Source organism: Alnus glutinosa, chromosome 3, assembly GCF_958979055.1.
Source record: "Alnus glutinosa chromosome 3, dhAlnGlut1.1, whole genome shotgun sequence".
Lineage (NCBI taxonomy): Eukaryota > Viridiplantae > Streptophyta > Magnoliopsida > Fagales > Betulaceae > Alnus > Alnus glutinosa.
The window spans coordinates 32863927-32881393 of record NC_084888.1 but is presented as its reverse complement, the minus strand read 5'-3'; the positions used below and the strand labels follow the sequence as shown (position 1 = coordinate 32881393).

At 33.4% G+C, this 17467-nt stretch overlaps 1 protein-coding gene across 1 annotated transcript; it reads left to right on the top strand.

The window, feature by feature from the left end:
* Positions 1-12328: 12328 nt before the first annotated feature.
* Positions 12329-14538, top strand: LOC133863376 (zinc finger BED domain-containing protein RICESLEEPER 1-like). The gene is made up of 2 exons (XM_062299319.1): positions 12329-14374; positions 14488-14538. Exons 1-2 carry the CDS (start codon positions 12329-12331, stop codon positions 14536-14538), a joined length of 2097 nt encoding a protein of 698 aa, XP_062155303.1.
* The last annotated feature ends 2929 nt before the right edge of the window (positions 14539-17467 follow it).

Below are 17467 nucleotides of genomic sequence, written 5' to 3'. Positions count from 1 at the left end.
AGCTGTATGTATTCCATATGGCATATACATTTCTCAATTGACACACTTCCACCCTTTATCCAACACGTGTCCCTATTTATATTCTTTTCTCATTACAAGGCCAAACTCGATCCCATTTGTTGATTTATTAAATATTTAATTACTTTTTAAAATACTGCTAAACCAAACAAAAAAAGTCTTTCGTATCCTTATTGGACACGTTTCATATTGCCACGTATTGTAAAATTTGAATGTAAACGATCACTGCTCACAGTCAATGGGCTGTTCACGCCGTGATTATTAGCAGTTATTCTCTCTAATTAATAATCACATTATCTTAAGCCATTAGTAGTTTTGCGGGTTAACAGTTATTAATGTTTAAACTGCACCGTGATAACCGTCTGGCAAGGATGGGCCTTTTAGACATTTTTATCAAAACGACTTTTTTTTGTCTTTTTTTTTTTATATAATTTTTTTAAAAAAAATATATTATATATAAAGATAAGTGATTAGTTGTTATTAACCGCATTTGCTTATTTTTTTAACTACTAATTACCCTGCTCTAAATGATTAATTATTAATAATTATTAAACGTTAATTACGGCCTATATATACTGGATTAAAAGTCCACTTTTGAACAATGGAGTAACAAATGTATTAAGGGAGTGAGGCTCGAAAGCCTGCCTTGGGAAGCACGTGGTGGCCTAATCCCTTTCATTGGGGCAAGAGCAAAGGCGATGCTGGCCCTGGTCCTTCCACACTTTCTACAGGCCCTATCTCAGATGGGAAATGCTACCTTGTACACTGAGATCCCACCCCCATCCCACTCCTCCTACGTGGACAGCCTTTTCTCCCTTATTTTATTGCTTAAATAAAAACCAAACCAAAAAAGTAAAAAGAGGTAAATGGGCGGACAAACTGAAGAAAAAGAAAACAAAATTCAAAATTTTGTCCTCTCCTCTAACTCTTTCTCTCTCTAAATTTACTGACTCTCTCTCTCTCTCTCTCTTTCTCTCCGGCACTCCCTCTTCCCGGCCGGTCAGCCGTCCTTCACCGGATTCCGTCTCTCTCTCTCTCCGGCACTCCCTCTTCCCGGCCGGTCGGCCGTCCTTCACCGGATTCCGTCTCCACCGGTCGGCCGTCCTTCTTCATCGGATTCCGTCTCCACCGGCCGTCATCTCTCTCTCTCTCTCTCTCCAGAGCCGTTCCTTTTTACCGGCGAGGACCTTTCTCCACCGGCGAGGCCCTTTCCCCCAACAGAAGAGAGCAGCAAATCTCTGAATGAAGATATTTTTTTTTTCCCTTTATTTTTTTTAACAGAAGGCACGACCTTCTTCTTCGTCTTTTTTTTTTTTTAATTTTTTTTTTCTCTTTTCTGTTTTTCTTAACAGAAGGCACGACACGACCTTCTTCTTCCTCCTCCTTTTTTTTTTTTTTTCCTGTTTTCCTCTCTTTTCTGTTTTCCTCTATCTTCTTTTTTTTTTTTTTGGCCTTTTCTGTTTTTTTAACAGAAGGCACGACCTTCTTCAATCCTTTTTTTTTTTTTTTTGGTCTGTTTTTTAACAGAAGCACGACCTTCTTCTTCCAATTTTTTTTTTCCTTTTTTATTTTTTATTTTTTATTTTTTATTTTTTATTTTTTATTTTTTTTACAGTAGGCACAACCTTCTTCTTTTGGATTATCTGAGATTTGCATATTTTCTTGGCAGCGCAATCTTTTATGTTTTTATTATATTGAATTTGTTGTCTTTTAACATTTGAGTTGCCGGTTTAACGATAAGAAATACAGAACTTGTCTCTGTGATGGTATGTGATTTTGGCAGGTTTGATTGCAATGCAAACTTCATATCAATAGAACTTGAATGGCAGGAATACAACAATGAATTATTCTTTAAATTGAATGTCTTGAATACAAAGTTGGTACTAATCATAGAAAACTCTAGCAGCATAGTCTCTTAAACATTAACGTGGGAGCATGGTGGAGGAAGTGCTTGCTCTGGGCCAAATAGCATGCCCAACTCTGTTTCGCCCACCACTTTTTCAAGCTCTCTAGCCAACTCTGTTTCGTACAACTTCATGCACATCCCGCTAACGAAGAAATACTCATAAATGGCTAATTTCCATTTGTTGCAATATCCAGAATTGGCCAAACTTGCACTGTTTTCCAATGGCTACTAAAATAACCAAAGAGAAATTTATTATAAAATCTAGTTTCGAAACAAGCAGACCAAAATGTAGAGAGCTTTAACAAAATAAACTGTCTTCCAAACCATTATTCAAAGTCTCTCAACGCATGCACCCATGAGATCTCTGGACATCTAAATTCAACCATAGCCATTATTTTCTCACAGTTTCAGACATCTAAATTCTCAGTGGCAATATTATAATTAGTTTAGAATGTACATTTGCATGCTGTTTCCTCAGTTCTACAAGCCCATGCAAGTTTCCCTTCACACACAGATTACAGATACATTTCCTTCTTGATCTTTCTTTTCTTCTACTCATGCTGCGTAATGCTATAGACTAGCGGTACGTAGAACTTCAACCAAGGAATCACGTAGGATAAGGGAGCTAGAAAACCCTCTGTTCTCCCCTGTTTTATAGTGTGCAAACAGAGGACCATTTCTTAGCTTCCCAGGCAATGCTTTAGGATCCACCAGTCTTCTACTATATACCACTTCTAGCAACTAAGCACGAAAGGCAAACACATCATAGCTGATTTTAGGACCCTTCTTGATCCCCAGAGAGTCAAAATGTATCACCCAACGCCAGCCTCTTTCATCTTCCACCCATGAACTAAATCAAACCCAGAACAAAGAAAATGTTAGAAAATGTTTTTCTTTTATTTTTTTTTTAAAAAAAAAGGAAGAAGAAGGTCGTGCCTTCTGTTAAAAAAAAAAAAAAAAAAAAAAAAAAGAGAGTAAGAAGAAGGTCGTGACTTCTGTTAAAAAAACAGAAAAGGGCAAAAAAAATAAAAAGAGGAAGAAGAAGGTTGTGCTTCTGTTAAAAAAAAAAAGGGAAATGCTACCTTGCCGGTGGAGAAAGGTCCCTGCCGGTGAAGAGGAATGGTTGGCTGGGGAGAGGAGAGAGAGTGTTTCTCGCCGGTGAAGTACGGACGAGAGAGAGAAAGATGCCGGCCGGTGGAGACGGAATCCGGTGAAGAAGGATGGCCGACCGGCCGGGAAGAGGGAGTGCCGGAGAGAGAGAGAGAGACGGAATCCGATGAAGAAGGACAGCCGACCGGTGGAGACGGAATCCGGTGAAGGACGGCCGACCGGCCGGGAAGAAGGAGTGCCGGAGAGAGAGAGAGACGGAATCCGGTGAAGGACGGCTGACCGGCCGGGAAGAGGGAGTGCCGGAGAGAGAGAGAGAGAGAGAGAGTCAGTAAATTTAGAGAGAGAAAGAGTCAGAGGAGAGGACAAAATTTTGAATTTTGTTTTCTTTTTCTTCAGTTTGTCCGCCCATTTACCTCTTTTTACTTTTTTGGTTTGGTTTTTATTTAAGCAATAAAATAAGAGAGAAAAGGCTGTCCACGTAGGAGGGGTGGGATGGGGGTGGGATCTCAGTGTACAAGGTAGCATTTCCCATCTCAGATAGCCCTTCATTCAGTTCACTGTCCACCAAAATAATAATAATAAATAAATAACAACAAAAGAAAGCAACTTTATCGGAAGCGAACCAAAGCACTGATCTCAGAAAGTTAAAAAAAAAAAAAAAAAAAAATTTCTAACAGTTTTTCCAATCCTATGCAATTGGATAACTACGAGGGTGAATGTGGGTTCGACTCCTGCAATAGAAATTCACAAACTTGATTAGTATTAATCACTTTTCGGTCTCATTTATGTCTTGATAGGGCTGAGTCAATCTATGGATCCCTTAGACTTAAATAAGCACATGAAGTTTTTACCGTCTAGACCTGTCTTGTGCGGTTTTAACAGACAAGTGTTATCATAGTCACGTTTGGCTAAAATAGCCACTCTCCTCGATTTCTCCGCATTTTCAATTAAAACAAAAAAAAAATCCTCTTTATTTTATCTCTTTCAGATAAAATACTAACTTGACTGTAAAAAGCTACCGCTAATTCAAGGCGGGCCGTTTTAGTGATCCTTTCCTTATTTTTGCATGCGATCCCAATTCATTGGGGTAGCGAAATTTGGTATGATGGCATGTCATTCTGAAGGTCTTTCTTTCCGGCTACCCAACAGTAATTTGTCCATATTTTTCCAACTTAGACATGTTACAAAAATATCTGGCTATGGCTTTGGACTTTTGGTTGTTTGTGTCGGTAGTGTAACCTCACAAGACCTCTCAATTTCAATTCCACCAAGGGAGGCCCTTTTGGATCTACTTCTTTTCATACTGTCCATTGAGTGTCCAAACTATACCAAGTGCCAACCCACCAACATCATCATCATTATTATTTTTATTATTATTATTATTTTTTGTTTTTGTTTTCCCGATTTGTTGACAGTATGTAGGTGTTTTAAATGCTCTCAAATTCGATTAGAAATGATTAGCTTATATATATATATAGGAAATCTTCTTACAAAATTGCATTCAAGAATCTTATTTCCTTGTGTGAATTATAATATGGGATAATTGCACCATTGGTTCATGTGGTATGTCATAATTATTTTTCACTTCCTATGGTTTAAAAAGTACATGGGAGATCCTTGTGGTATGCAATAATTACAAATCGATCACTGACGTCAAATTCTGTTAAAGTTTTTAACAGATTCCGTCAAATGTCATGTCAGCGCCTCGTGTCGTTATTTTATTGGTGACACGTGGTGCTGACATGTCTAATTTTAATAAAATAATATAAATTTATTAAAAAATAAATAAAAATACTTATTTTTTAAAAAATTTAAAATTCAAAAAAAAAAAAAAAAAACAAAAATGGGGGCAAGGGGGTGGCCAGGCCACCCCTAGATCTATTAGGCCACCCCAAGCTTGCCCTTTTTTCTTCTTTTGTTTTTTTTTTTTTTTTTTTAAAAAATAAGTTTATTTATTTATTTTTTAATAAATTTATATTTTTTTATTAAGATGGCAACACGTATCGCTGACGTGTAGGGCTAATAGATTCCGTCAAAATTGTGGACGAAAAATCGACCCATGGAGTAAAATGTAATTATTGTATATCACATGGACATCTCATGAACTTTTTAAACCATAGGAAGTAAAAAATAATTATGGCATACCACATGGACCAACGGTGCAATTATCCCTTATAATATATATATATATCACTTAAGACAAATAGATAAACTTTTTTTTTTTTTTTTTTTTTTTTTTTTTTTTTTTTTTTTTTGAACAAGATAGCATGTGCTACCATATATTACTGAAACGCCCCAAGGGCTGGAACAAGGCTAGAGGTACAAGACCCCCCTAAACCTTAAGTCAGAAATAAGTCTGACTTGAAGCAGATGCCTAAGTACAATCCACAAATATTACAAGGACATCAAATAAACTGGCCTAGTCTACCCCAGACACCAAATAAGTCCATGAACATTTGTGCATTACAAATAGACAAACTGTGATCCACAGTAGACACAAAGGAATGTACAATGAAAACAGAGAAAACCCAAAGCAGCTGCCGGCAGTGAGACAGTGGCGGATTTCGCCGGAGACGGCGGCGCGTGGAGGACACGCGCCGTCACCGGTACCACCCAGCAGAGGATCGACCACCGTAGACCCCATCCATCACCGTGCACGGCCAGAAAAGGCGAAGCGTAGCCGACACGCGCGCCGAAGAGCAGCAAGCTCTCTGGCGCGTGCCGGCCACGCGCCGGGAACCGATTACCGACGTGGCCTGAGCTTCAGGCGGTTGGAGCGAACGACGACGGTGAACACGGCTGGGGGGCGCGTGTCTTCGAATAATAGCCGGAGGTGTGCAGATCTGGCTTCAAAGTTGAAGAAGAAAATTTGAATAAAACCGGCCAGAACCTCCGTTAAAGACACAAAACCCGCCGCACTCCCAAGCTAGAACACCTCCATTTGGGCCTTCCTGCAAAGAACAAAAGAAAGAGACAAGAAAACACAGAAAAAAACCACCATAGCCTAACAAGGCTAGGGGACAACAGCTCCACAGCCCTAATGGCTGAGAGAAAGCTAGCCTCCACTGAGAAAAGCTCAGGAGGAAACAAAACCTTAGTCCAAGAGGACTAAGGGACAAAAACAAAACCTGGGGGAAGGAGGGAGGCCTCCCTCCCCCAGCAACGACGAGCTCTCTCTGTTGTCTGCAAGTAGGGGTGTAAACGAGCTGAGCTACTCGTGAGCTTACTCGAGATCGGCTCGAATAAACTCGACTCGTGCTCGAATCGATTATTAAATGAGCTACTCGTGAACACGAAAATCAAACTCGATTATTAAACGATGCAAACTCGTATAAACTCGACTCGACTCGACTAAAGCTCGTGAACCCGCTCGTATAAGGATCGACTCGTTTATTAAGGCTCGACTCGTATATATATATATATATATATATATATATATATATATATATATATATATATAATGAATAATATACTATCATTAGATTCATTACTAATTACTATGTATATTATGTAAGCATAAATTAAGTAACAAATAACAATAGTTATTGGTCAATATATATTAATTGGTCATATTTATATAAAATAGTAAAAATGAATAATATAAATAATTAATTGTTAGTCATATGATATAATGACAATCTAGATACTTAATCAAATTATTTATGTAATATAATAAGATTATAATTTAGAGGATTATATGATTATATAATAATATAACATTGTACCATAGTACCATACTACCATATGACATGTAATTGATGTAAATATAAAATATGTAATCACTTTACTATATGCTATGAGTACTATCATTAAATATTTAATAATCATTACATACGGATTGTTAGATCATGTTAATATGTTAAATATACTATCATATGATAATACTTAGATCATAGGATCATATAATATTAGTATTATTTGTAGGTAATTATGAATTATGATAAATTTGATAATTATGATTTATTACTCGTAAATTTATAATAATCATACTTAATTACTTATTATAGATTCATAGATAATACCATAAATCAAGTGATATGATATGATTCATAATTTATAATCATAAATATATATACATATTAGTAATATTACTATATTAGTAACATATATAATTATAGAATTTATAGTTATATAGTGTCATATGACTCATATATGATATAGACTATAGTATACAAATTCATACTAATATAATGATTTAGTATTTAGATACTTAGTTAGATACACTCATACACCCAATAAGTATGATTTATGATTTTAAGTATTTAATAATTATTAGTAATATTTAGATGCAATGAGTCAATGAATTCACATTATTCATATAATATAATGACACATATGATTCATATGAAACTTAATGATATTATTCATATATAATAATAATGTGATTCATACAATCCAAAATTAAGTTATTAGGATTGGAATTACTTATATATTAATTATAATGATAATTCATAACTTGTAATCACAATTCACAAGTTATGAATTATCATTATAAATTTATAATTTAGATCATATGATTTAAAATTGTGCATTTGTGCTATATAACCGTTAGTTGTTAGATATGATTTGATTAGTATTATCATATAGCCATATAGGACTATATGATAATATAATAATTATCATTGTAAGACATTGTTAATGTTTTAACTTAATATAAGTTAGTTAGTTTTTATATTGACTGTTCATTTTTTTTTAATGCCAAAAATAAAATGATAATATTTTTTTATTCGAGATCATATGATAGTGTTTAGATTATATGAAAACATCATTGATTCATTATCATGTATATGATTTATATCTACCTTAGACTATCTATATTAACTTATTAAGTATGTAACTAATGTAAGTATTGACTAAATCCACATGGACCACATCACATGTAAGTATAGTAAATTTGTAATCTTATAATTATAATTTATAAAAGATATTGAAAAACTCATGTTTCATTTCAACCTCCTCAAGCATGAATTTCCGATTCCGACATTATGGGCGTTGCCAACATACCATGGTAGCACCTACCCGGCTACCTTAAAGAGTCAAGATTAATTGAACTTGTTATTTTTATTGATTCACAAGCTTTTGCCATCCGTGCCAAATGCATACTTTCACAACATATTAGATAATATATATATATAAAATTCATTAGTGGTATTGTCTACTTTGAATTTTTCATATATATTAATTATCTTATTTTATAATTCGTCAATATTTTCAGAATAATACAATTTTTATTTTATGAATTTATGTTTTCCTATTCTCCATACGATGCCATTTTTTATAAAATTGTTATCAATCACTAATATATAAATAAAAATTAAATTACAGATAAAAGTTGTTTTTCCTTAAATTTATTTTTTTATTTTAAAGATATGAAAAACTGAAAAAGCTTTTATTGTCATTTCATTTATTTTACTTGGGGAATAAACTATACAATTAAATTAATATATTGTGAAATTCTTGAGTAGTACTTTATATTATATACGATTTTTTAAATTATAACTATTATTTTTAATTTGTGCAATGTCTCATCAAATTATTACCGCCTTACCGGAGTTTCAATGTTTTTCATTTGCGAAAAAATGAAAAAATTACTCTTAATGAAAATTTAGAAAATAATTTTATTTTTTTAAAAAAGAGCTAAAAGACAGTGTGTGATGTGCCACTCAGCCAGTGTGAGTAGGATGCTTTTTTTTGTTTTTTTTTTTTTTTAATGTTGTGTTTTAAAATTGAAACGTAGTTTTTTTTTTTTTTTTTAAAAAAAAACAAAAATAATAAATGAGCATTGAGTAATGTTCATATTTGATTTTGTACAATTGTACATATAACATATTTGATAGATGAAACGAATCGTTTTTATCGCTTGAAATTACGAATTGTATAACAATTTATACAGTGTTTCTCACACACGAATTACACGGTATTTAATCTGATCCTACGACTTAAATTGAATCATCAAAAAATGATTTCAACAGCTACAGGCCTACACTGCATCGTGACCGTTTATAATAACAAAACTGTAGTCTTCAGTCTGCCCGTGTGTAGCCGATTTTCACCAAATGATAACAGTCTACTGAGTCTAGGAACTAGGTTATAATGCCCTAAGTAACCTCGCCTGACGCGCCTGACCTGACGCCGGAGGAGTGAGTCGAGTGACGAAGCTGCAGTGCCGAGGCCAAGACCGTGAGACGCCGACACGTGTATTCCATCAATCTTCGTGATTTTTCTAGATCGTCCGATCATTCAAACCAAATCATGCGTGAATCTGAGCCGTTCATTTGGAGATAATGGGCTACAGCTATACTCGACTATTTACTCCGAGAAATTATATGGTGTTGCAAATATCACGTGTTACTTCTCATTAGATAAGATCCAACGACTTAGATTTTGATCTTGAAAATGATTATATTAATAAACGGTTAGGATTTAAATTACATCCAATTTTATTTGTAAGCATGTGCATACAATTTTTTTTTATTTAAAGATAAACGGAAAAAAAAAAAAAAAAAAAAAAAAATTTGGACTTGACGCTGACGCCTGACGACTGACGCGTTGACGCTCCAGTTGCCGAGGGCCCGAGAAACACGCCGTGACACGCGTGACACTTCAATCTTCGAGATTTTTCTGGTCGTCCGATCGTCCATGGCAAATTATCATTTGAATCTGAGCCGTTCATTTTGAAACAATGGATTACAGCTATACTCAACTATTACTCTGAGAAATTATTTGGTGTTTCGATTATCACGTGTTAACACTCATTAGATGAGATCCAACGACTTCAGTTTTGATCTTGAAATTGATTAGAATACTCAACGGTTAGGATTATAAGTGGATCCGGTTTTATTTGTATACGGGGGTAGGGAATAATTTTCAAAACGATTTTTTTGTTTAATTATTAATTATAGATAAAATAAAAAAATTTTGAAATTTAAAATTTTGATTTTGAAAAATGGACGTTATTTTTTTTTGTCTTCCTCGTTCCTCAGTTTCTCTGACCGAATGATTCAAAGCCGTTGATTGTTCAAAAAATTAGAAGACAAATTCTAATCAAACCGTTCATTTGTTTGGAAATTCCTTTCAAACTTAGCTTTTATTTTTAATTTCTCACTCTCAGTCTCTCACGCTGCAGTCTGCACACAGGAAACCTGCAAAAAATTTATTGTGGTTGCTGATGGTTCAGAACACAATTAATGCTTTGCTTTGAATGCAAAGTTTTCTCTCTCAATTACCCTCGTCTATCCAGTTCTTCTTCTTCGTTTTTTAGCCTTTGATTTATTTTTCTTTTTTGATCGAGTGGCTTCTATCTTTTCACAGGATTTAGTTTTGAAATCCGTTAGAGTTTCTTTACATTTGTAGTTGAAATCAAACCAAAAGAAACCGATCTATCTAAATCATCTGATGTTCCATCTTTCCACTGCGCAGCCAAATCCCAACTTTTGTGATTTTTTTCTATTCTTCTCACACGGATCGATGGCAGCAAGTCCAGCGACCAAGAACACTCTTGATCTGACTGAAGTGGTAATAGTCAAGTACTGGACTTTACATGAGTTGCGTGTGAATCGTGTGAACCGTGTGATGCTCTTGTTCTCAAATTTCAATTATAAATTTGAGAGCAAGAGAGTCAAAAGACTCAGCCGCTCAACTCCTCAGTACTCAAGAATTAAGACTCAAATCTCAGTTAGTTAAGTATCAGATATTTGTTCTCTACTTCTCTTTCATCATTTCATTTTCATGTTTTCAATTTTTTTTTTTTCTTTCACTTAGTAGCTAATCTGTCAATATTTTTAAGTTCTAAATTTCTAATGTTAATGTTGATATGCCGTATGATTGTTCAGGAATCAGGGACGTCCGTTCAGCCTTAGATCCTCCACTAGACTACTACCTCAGGTCCTCATTGATTTTGCAAGTTAATAAACAACTCAGGTTTCACATTTTTTTTTTTCTTTACGTTATTTTATTATTTTTTTTTGTTATGATTAATGATTATAAATTTATAATTAGCAAATCCTTCTATGAACAATATGTTATGTTTTACAAATTATGTTGTGATTATGTAATGTATGCTCTATGTTTGAAAACTGTTTATAATGCTTATCAAATTTTCACAATGTTTAGAATTTGGAAATGTATGTTCTGAATCTTCTGATTATATAATGCTGAGTTTTGCTTTATTACTGAATTTAGAAATGTATGCTCTATGTTAGATAGTTTTTTTATAAGATATGAACAATCGGTTTTTGTTTTGTTTTGTTTTTTTTTTTTCTAAAAAAAAATTAGGACAGAAACTATAATCCTGAAAGCTAGACAGTTTTTTAATTACAAAACTTGAACATAAAAAATTTGAAGTTCCTTAGCAATTTATAAAAAATGAACAATCTGTTTTTAAAAAAAATTAGGGGCAGAAAACTATAATTTTATAAGTTATACAGTTTTTTAATAACAAAACTTGAAGATGAAAAAAATTGCAATTCCTTGGCAATTAAAAAAGAAAATGAACAATCTGTTTTTGTTTTAAAAAAAATAGGGCAGAAACTATAATCTTTAAAGTTACACAGTTTTTTGTAATCTAAAAGTTAGACAGTTTTTTAATTACAAAACTTGAACATAAAAAATTTGAAGTTCCTTGGCAATTTATCAAAAATAAACAATCTGTTTTTGTTTAAAAAAAAAATAGGGCAGAAACTATATAAAAGTTAGACAGTTTTTTAAGTACAAAACTTGAACATAAAAAATTTGAAGTTCCTTGGCAATTTATCAAAAATAAACAATCTGTTTTTGTTTAAAAAAAAAATAGGGCAGAAACTATAATCCTAAAAGTTAGACAGTTTTTTAAGTACAAAACTTGAACATAAAAAATTTGAAGTTCCTTGGCAATTTATCAAAAATAAACAATCTGTTTTTGTTTAAAAAAAAAATAGGGCAGAAACTATAATCCTAAAAGTTAGACAGTTTTTTAATTACAAAACTTGAACATAAAAAATTTGAATGTCCTTAGCAATTTATAAAAAAATGAACAATCTGTTTTCTAAAAAAATTAGGGGCAGAAAACTATAATTTTATAAGTTATACAGTTTTTTAATAACAAAACTTGAAGATGAAAAAAAATTGCAATTCCTTGGCAATTAAAAAAGAAAATGAACAATCTGTACAGATTTGAATTTCTCTATTTTAACAATCAACAAAAAAACAATGAACAATCATATGATATGTAAACTTAAATTCTACATTTAAGTTTTGAATACTTGTTTTTTCTTTTTTCATAACAATATCTAATATAGAATTTAAAAATTAAAAGGCATGGAGAGTGATTCGCATGAACTTGAGCCTATAGAAGAAGAGTATGAGAACGAGGATTCCCTTGAAATTAGTAATAGTGCTACTGTTGATGCAACCATTGAGTTGGTTCAAGATACTGCTATTAATGAGGATCCAAATGAAAAGAATGTATATAAGAGAAAGCCTAGGAGGAAGACTTCTACTGTGTGGAATCATTTTGAGCAAGTTGAGGTCTGTGGTGTAAAAAAAAATCAATGTAAATGGTGTAAGAGTAAATTTACCATATCAAAATCAAGTTGTACATCTACTTTAGGTAGACACTTGGAGTCATGTTTGAAGTATGCTGGTTCAAAGAAGAAGCAAAAGGTTTTGTCAGTTGATTGTAAGGAGTCTGGTGGTGTGGACATTATTTCAAATTTTCAATTTGATGAAAGTAAGGTGAGAGAACTCTTAGCTCACATGATCTTGTATCATGAATATCCTTTTAGAATCGTGGAGCATGTGTTGTTTAATAAGTTTATGAAAGCTTGTACCCCGCATTGGAAAAAAATTTCTCGAGCTACTGCTAAGAGTCTTTGCTTTGCCACTTATGAATTTGAGAAGAAGAAGTTGAGAACTTTATTGAATCGGGTCCCCAAAGTTAACATCACAACTGATATGTGGACTTCTTGTCAAAAGGTTTCTTATATGGTTGTGACATGTCATTTTATAGATTCTGAATGGCGGTTAAATAGGCGTGTGTTGAACTTTTGTAATATTCCGCCTCCACACTCTGGACTTCTTATTGCTGATGCACTTCATAAATGTTTTAGAGACTGGGGTATAGAGAGTAAAGTTTGTTCAATCACCGTAGACAATGCCAAGGCAAATGATGTAGCATTAAGGCACTTGAGAGATGTTTTTAATATGAGAAAATCGCTTGTGGTTGGGGGCAAGTTGTTTCATGTGCGTTGTTGTGCACATATAACTAATTTGATGGTTCAGGATGGTCTTAGTGAGATTGGTGATATTGTTGATTGTGTGAGGGATGGAATAAAATTCTTGGTAGCATCAGAGGGAAGATTAAAGCAATTTACTGAAACTGCAAAGAACTTGCATTTGTCATCTAAGAAGCTATTTTTGGACGTTCCTACTCGTTGGAATAGTACATATTTGATGTTATCTGCTGCATATGAGTTTAAGGACGTATTTTCTATGTATGGATACAACGACCATCAATTTATTTGGGTGCCATCGCAAGAAGATTGGGATAAAGTTAAATCTGTCTGTGAACTTTTGGGAGTCTTCAATCGAGTAACCAAGATTGTATCTGGTAGTGACTATCCAACATCAAATTTATTCCTTCCTGAAATTTGGCGAATGAAAGAGGTTCTAATTAATAAATGTGATGATGGAAATGACTACATTAGATCTATGGCACATCGAATGAAAGCCAAGTTTGATAAATACTGGGGCGAGTGCAATTTATTGATGGCAATTGCGGCAATTTTGGATCCGAGGTTTAAGTTGGTGTTCATACGATTCTGCTTTCCGAAGATTTATCAAGAGGCTGAAGCTACGAAGAATATTGAATATGTTCAAAGAATTTTGAAAGAGATATATGATGTGTATCTTCATGAACATAATTTAAATCTCAAGGAACAGGATCTTGCAAGCAAAGTTCAAGAAAGCTCTTCAAGTAATCGTTCAGTCTTTGCAGTTCATGATGAGGAGGGTGGTGTGGAAATTTGGGAGTCATTTCTCAAAAGTGCTGAAACTGTGCTTCAACCTATGAAATCTGAATTAGAAATGTATCTTGAGGAGGGTGTATATATACCTAACAAGAACATCGAATTTAATGCCTTGGATTGGTGGAAAGCGAATACTCTGAAGTATAATGTTTTGTCTAAAGTGGCCAAAGATATTTTGTCAACACCGATTACAACTGTAACTTCAGAGTCTACATTTAGTGCCGGAGGAAGGGTTATTGATCCACATCGAGCATCATTATCAACTGAGACAGTTCAGAAGTTGTTATGTGGGGCTGATTGGGTCAGATCATTGTATGGGCTTAAAAAGAAGTGTGGGGTATGTTTTTGTTTTATTTTTATATATTCTAATGGTGTTTGTTAATTTAGTTTTACTTTTATATTGTACTAAATACTAATTACTTATATAGTTAATTTTTTTTTTAATCTTAGGATGATCAAAATGAAGGGGAGGTGGAGATAACTTTGCCAGAGGCAATTTGATTGTTAGTGTTCTTTGCCTCTTTTTATTTTTTGAAGTGTTGTCATATAAGTTATATAACTATATATTTGGTTTGAGGACTATGTGGGATAGGTGGACTATGTTATTTTGTTTAAATTTTGTATAATATTATTTTCATCAAGACATGAAGACTTAAGGTAATGTGTGATTTATTATTTAATGATTTATGCACATTAACTTGTGATATATTTAACCTCTCTTGGCATTTTTACCAAGTATATAGAACTTGTGTAAGTAATGTAAGGGAGTTAAATTTAATCTAATTTTTTTTAGTGTGTTGCAGTTTCCATATTTTATTTGAGAGCAGATTTAAGGTAATGAATACTTTTTTATTTAATGATTTATGCACATTAATTTGTGTTATTTAACCTCTCTTGACATTTTTACCAAGTACATAAAACTTGTGTAATTAATGCAAGGGAGTTAAAATTAACTAATTTTTTTTTTAGTGTGTTACAACAGGTTTTATCGGAGAGCACACAAAAGAATTAAACATTATTATTATACCTATCAAATTACAGTTCTAATTGTAATTTCTTATATTTATGTTTGTATTTGTTTTAAGTGTAATTTTATTTTATTTTTGTAGTTGAAAATTTGTAATTCATAATTGTAATTTCTTATATTTCTAATTGTAATTGTTTGAAAGTAATTTTATTTTATTTCTTTAGTTGTTAATTGTATTGATTTTAGTCTTTCTAGATTAATTGGCAATTGCTCAATGCAAAATGCTGGATTTCTGATAGTGCAATTTGACCATTTGAAATTTCGTGATTTTATTTTATTTATGTTAAAGTGAATAATTTTCAATTATGAAATGAGCCGAGCTCGGGCCGAGTACTCGAGCTCGAAATCGACTAAAATTGTCGAGTTCGAGCTCGAGCTCGGACACCATATTTTTTAAACGAGCCGGTCTCGCACAACATTTCCAAGCTCGTGTCGAGCTCGAGCTCGAGCTTCACTATTCATTAAACGAGCCGATCCCGGACAGGCAATACCCGCTCAGGATCGGCTCGTTTACAGCCCTATCTGCAAGAAAAGAGAGAGAGAAAAAACACTCAATTCACAAATAGATAAACTTGTATATTGATTTTAGTAGGCTTTTCCTTATTGCTTCAAAACTCCAGCGACTCTCCTTCACGTTAATTAAGTCCCTCTCTCCCAATTGGTTCAGTTTTTCAAAACTCGGACTCCTTTTTTTCTTATTTTTTTGAACAAAAAGTTTGAGTTTTTCATTGATAAAAGAGAACGAGCATAAAACTTTGCAAAATCATAACAAACAAATCTCTTGCATCATCACAAAATATAAAGTTCTGCAAATTCATAGACACATGCTATGAGGTTATATAGTCATATATACAAACAAAATTCTTATAATAAAGTGTTATTTATAACTTTCATCTTCCGTTAATCCATGTACAAAAATAGTTCAATAGCAGATTTGCTCTGAGTAGACTAGATCTAAGACAACGGTAGCCAAATATCCTAAAAAAAATTATTTAAATTGACCATGAGAGAATCCCTCACACTGAACTATTTAGACCTTGAGAGATAACCTCTCACACCTGACTAACCTTCATCACATAGATCACCCATGAGGACAGATCTAAAGATAATAAATAATATTGTAATATATAGAATTTTGTAAAATATATGAATATCTCAATGTCCCGGCTATTTACGGAACATGAGAAGCATAGCATAGTTTTTTTCCAATGCAACAAAGTTACGATCTCGTCATTAGCTCGACTAAGAGTTATGGAGGAGATGAACAACACAATACGGAGGTAGAGGGATAGATGTATAATGGAGATGCCAAAATTGCTAATCTGGTTGGAGAACACCTATAAATAAAAGAAAAAACCAAAATGGGAAAGAGATGGTATGAGCGACGAGTAGAATGGGAAAGAGAGAGGAGGAGAGAGCAGATCTGCTCCCTTCAAAACTTGAACTAAAATCCCATAAAAGTCATTTTGGTTCATCCCTTTCCCAAAATAATAATAATAATAATAATAATAATAATAATAATAATAATAATAACAAAAAAAAAAGAAAAAAAGGGAAAAACTATATCTAATCCCTAAGTCTTCATCTGATTTGAATTAAGTAATTGAATTTTTAATTTCAAGAATATAGTCATTAGATTTTGCATAAATTTAAAATAAGTCATTCTATCACTTTATTTTCAAAGTTAATGTGTCACATGTGTCTCATTTTTTTTTTTGATGGATTAAAGCTTTATAACCCAAACACAAAGTAATACAACTCTCCAATAAACACTAGATTCAACATCCTAGCAAGGGACAAACCCCCAAGAAGGATAACAAACTCTGTTGCTTCCAAAACAACAAACAACAACCACCATCACTCTAATAAGCCCCACAAGAAACATACAAAAAGGTCCTCCCAACATAAAGGTAGACTCTGCAGAAACATGTCCATGCCAAACTAGCAAGAGAAGCTCCATAACCTAGATCGGCCATCAATGAGGAGAGAATTTAGCAAGAATTCTCACTTTAACTTCCTATCTGATTCTAGAGAGAATCTCTTCCTCAGTTTTGGAAGTCTTTCCATGAAGCAGTATATTGCGTTGCATCCACAAGTTATAAACCGTAGTAGCAAGACACAATTTTCAGGCTGTAGAGAGCAACCGTTTTCCCTTCATATACATGGAACTTCATCTTACAATTAGCTCCCAATCAGTTGGAGGATCCACCACCTTACAATCAGCCATGATGGATCTCAAAACCCTCCTGCTAAAACTACACTAAAAAAAGAGATGAGCCAAACTTTCCTGTTTGAACCGACAGAAAAGACAGAGACTATCACCGTTATATTCCCAGCTACACATATTTTCTCTACTAGTAATAGAGTCTTGAAAAGCTAGCCAAAGGAAAAAAACATGCTTAG